Source organism: Corvus brachyrhynchos, unplaced genomic scaffold (assembly GCF_000691975.1).
Source record: "Corvus brachyrhynchos isolate BGI_N302 unplaced genomic scaffold, ASM69197v1 scaffold56, whole genome shotgun sequence".
Taxonomy (NCBI): domain Eukaryota; kingdom Metazoa; phylum Chordata; class Aves; order Passeriformes; family Corvidae; genus Corvus; species Corvus brachyrhynchos.
Window position 1 is genome coordinate 7632801 of NW_008238664.1, and position 2821 is coordinate 7635621.

Below are 2821 nucleotides of genomic sequence, written 5' to 3' on the forward strand. Positions count from 1 at the left end.
TGAGGCCGGCGGCGGCGCAAACAGCGGCAGCAGCGTTTGTAGCAACAGCAGCAGCGTCAGTAGCAGCACCATGTCTGGTCGGGGTAAGGGCGGCAAGGGGCTCGGCAAGGGCGGCGCCAAGCGCCACCGCAAGGTGCTGCGCGACAACATCCAGGGCATCACCAAGCCGGCCATCCGCCGCCTGGCTCGGCGCGGCGGCGTCAAGCGCATCTCGGGGCTCATCTACGAGGAGACGCGCGGTGTGCTCAAGGTGTTCCTGGAGAACGTGATCCGCGACGCCGTCACCTACACGGAGCACGCTAAGAGGAAGACGGTCACGGCCATGGACGTGGTCTACGCCCTCAAGCGCCAGGGCCGCACCCTCTACGGCTTTGGCGGCTAAACTCAACTCTTGGAACAGCTTAGCGCTTTTAGAATACAAAGGCTCTTTTCAGAGCCACCCACAAGTTTCAGAAAAAGAGCCTTAAATCGCTTTTTGTACAGCGGTCTCGTTTTGGGGATTAAGTCTGGAGGAGGGGAAAAGGGGGAAAGGGGAAAAGGGGAAAGGGGTTTTGTTTTCTGTAGCTTCTGAAGCGCACAGCTGCCTCCCCCAGCCGCCTCCCCACGCTAAACGAGGGGAATTCTCGCGCTCGGGAGGGGGAAATGCCCTGATCTTACTGCGGGAACTCTACGGGGGCAACGGCTGTAGCGCTTTGCTGGAGGGAGGCTTCTGGTGTTAGAGGGAAACGTGCTCGGAAAGTCACGTCCTTTATTCCCCCATTCTCCTCCACGCGGAGCCCCACCCGCTCAACCGCCAGACCCTCTTTCGAAAGGGCGCTTGAAGGGACAGACAGGGGAGAAAAAAAGAAAGGGTTGGAGGTCCGGGGCAACCGCGATTGCCGCAGCCGCTCTCGCGGCACCAATTTCACCGCCACAGCCTGGAAGGGGAAGGAAGCTCCTGAAATGGCGGCGGCTCTCCCCTCTCCTTTCGGTGGGCGGGACAGAGCGGGAAAAAGAAACAGCGGAAAGCACCCGTTAGCGCCCTAGGCACTGCACGGCAAAAAGGGGCTGCGAGCCCTGTGCCCAAAGCCTTCCCCTCCTCCCCCGTCCTGCTTGTGAGGCTGCCTGTTCTCTAAGCACCACTCTCGCCTCACCACAGCCCCTGACACCCTCCCAGCGCCGGCGGCTCTGTACAGTGAGCCTTCGAAGCACCAACGCATAGGGAGCGCAAGGGGCTGGACACTACGGAAGGCCTGCAATCCCCCCTGCTACCCCAGAACTAGTACTGCTTTAAGCACGGACAAGTGCTTGGTACGGACTGCCTGTGCCTGCTCCGTAACAAGAGACAACAGCTCTCTCCGGTGGCCTTGTAGTGGCTCTTAAAAGAGCCTTTCGGTTTTGAAGCAGAAGAGTGGAAGACTTAGGCGCGCTCGCCGCGGATGCGGCGGGCCAGCTGGATGTCCTTGGGCATGATGGTGACGCGCTTGGCGTGGATGGCGCACAGGTTGGTGTCCTCGAAGAGCCCCACCAGGTAGGCCTCGCTGGCCTCCTGCAGCGCCATCACGGCCGAGCTCTGGAAGCGCAGGTCGGTCTTGAAGTCCTGCGCGATCTCGCGCACCAGGCGCTGGAAGGGCAGCTTGCGGATCAGCAGCTCCGTGGACTTCTGGTAGCGCCGGATCTCGCGCAGCGCCACCGTGCCGGGCCGGTAGCGGTGCGGCTTCTTGACGCCGCCCGTGGCCGGCGCGCTCTTGCGGGCCGCCTTGGTGGCCAGCTGCTTGCGGGGCGCCTTGCCGCCCGTCGACTTACGCGCCGTCTGCTTCGTGCGCGCCATCTCAATGCCCTCCGCACCCTGCAGTAACAAACCTTACGCGGGCTTAGGAGAGCGCTCCCCACCTCGTTTTTATATCCGAGCGCTGCCCGTTGATTGGCTGATGGAATCGGCCGAGCTCAGAGGGATGGTTTGAAAATCCGCGTTAACCCCCTCTATGCTGAGCCCTGCTCCTATTTTGCTAACCCACAACTGCCTTTTCTCTTGGCCTTCCCTTCCTTCCGAGCCGGCGTTTCTGCTTTTTAACCACTTGCCTTAAATAACTAAATGACTTTGCTACTTCAGGTGGGGTAAAATAGAACACTATTTTCCGGGAATTACGGATTCAATACCATGTTTTTAAACAGATTTGCTTACTGAGATCTTATTGTCTATATAAGTGGTCGCTTTTATTTTGTAATCCCGTATTTTTATGGACCTATTTATCGAGGAATCGGGTGCTTTATATGCAATCTGAAACCAAAACTCACGTGGTGGGTTTTTTTTTTTTTCAGCTTGGGCTTTTCGTATCTTTGTTTGTTTGTTTGATTGTGACTTTTTGTTTTGTTTAGTGTGGGGGTTGGGGGGTTGTGGTTCTTTTTAGTTAAGGTAATATAGGTAATTGCATTGTTTGAGATGCAGAGCCGCAAATACGATTCGGATTCCGAAACAACTTCGGGAAAAAAGAAATATTGGAAATAAACACGATAAAAAAAGGACATTGACAGATGTTGACATTTTCCTAATTGAAATGAAACAACGGCCGTGTCCGTTTGGGAAGCCGGAGGTTCGGAGCTCCTTCAGCTGTTACCCAATGAAATTCTCCGCTCTTTTGACCAATCAGCGGCGAGGAGGCGGGGCCGCCGGGCAGGATAAAAGGGGCTCGCGGGGACACAGTGCTGCTGTTTTGGGCTGGTTGCTGCAGGGAGGTGCTATGGCGCGCACGAAGCAGACGGCGCGTAAGTCGACGGGCGGCAAGGCGCCCCGCAAGCAGCTTGTCACCAAAGCGGCCCGCAAGAGCGCGCGGGGCCAGGG

At 57.3% G+C, this 2821-nt stretch overlaps 3 protein-coding genes across 3 annotated transcripts in view; 2 read left to right on the forward strand and 1 right to left on the reverse strand.

The window, feature by feature from the left end:
- Positions 1 to 1836, reverse strand: part of LOC103618147 (histone H3) — a 23527-nt gene extending 21691 nt beyond the window's left edge. Inside the window, exon 1 of the mRNA XM_008636509.2 lies at positions 1482 to 1836. Coding sequence (XP_008634731.1) covers positions 1482 to 1810 — 329 coding nt within the window. The 5' untranslated portion in view covers positions 1811 to 1836. The remainder of the gene's footprint in view (positions 1 to 1481) is intronic.
- On the forward strand, positions 24 to 472 carry LOC103618148 (histone H4). The gene has a single exon (XM_008636511.2). The coding sequence runs from the start codon at positions 71 to 73 to the stop codon at positions 380 to 382; it is 312 nt and encodes a 103-aa protein (XP_008634733.1). The 5' UTR covers positions 24 to 70; the 3' UTR covers positions 383 to 472.
- Positions 1837 to 2697: 861 nt separating the features above from the next.
- The window catches only part of LOC103618150 (histone H3), a 33455-nt gene continuing 33331 nt past the window's right edge, over positions 2698 to 2821 (forward strand). Inside the window, exon 1 of the mRNA XM_017737805.1 lies at positions 2698 to 2792. Within this exon, the coding sequence (XP_017593294.1) occupies positions 2721 to 2792 (72 nt within the window). The 5' untranslated portion in view covers positions 2698 to 2720. The remainder of the gene's footprint in view (positions 2793 to 2821) is intronic.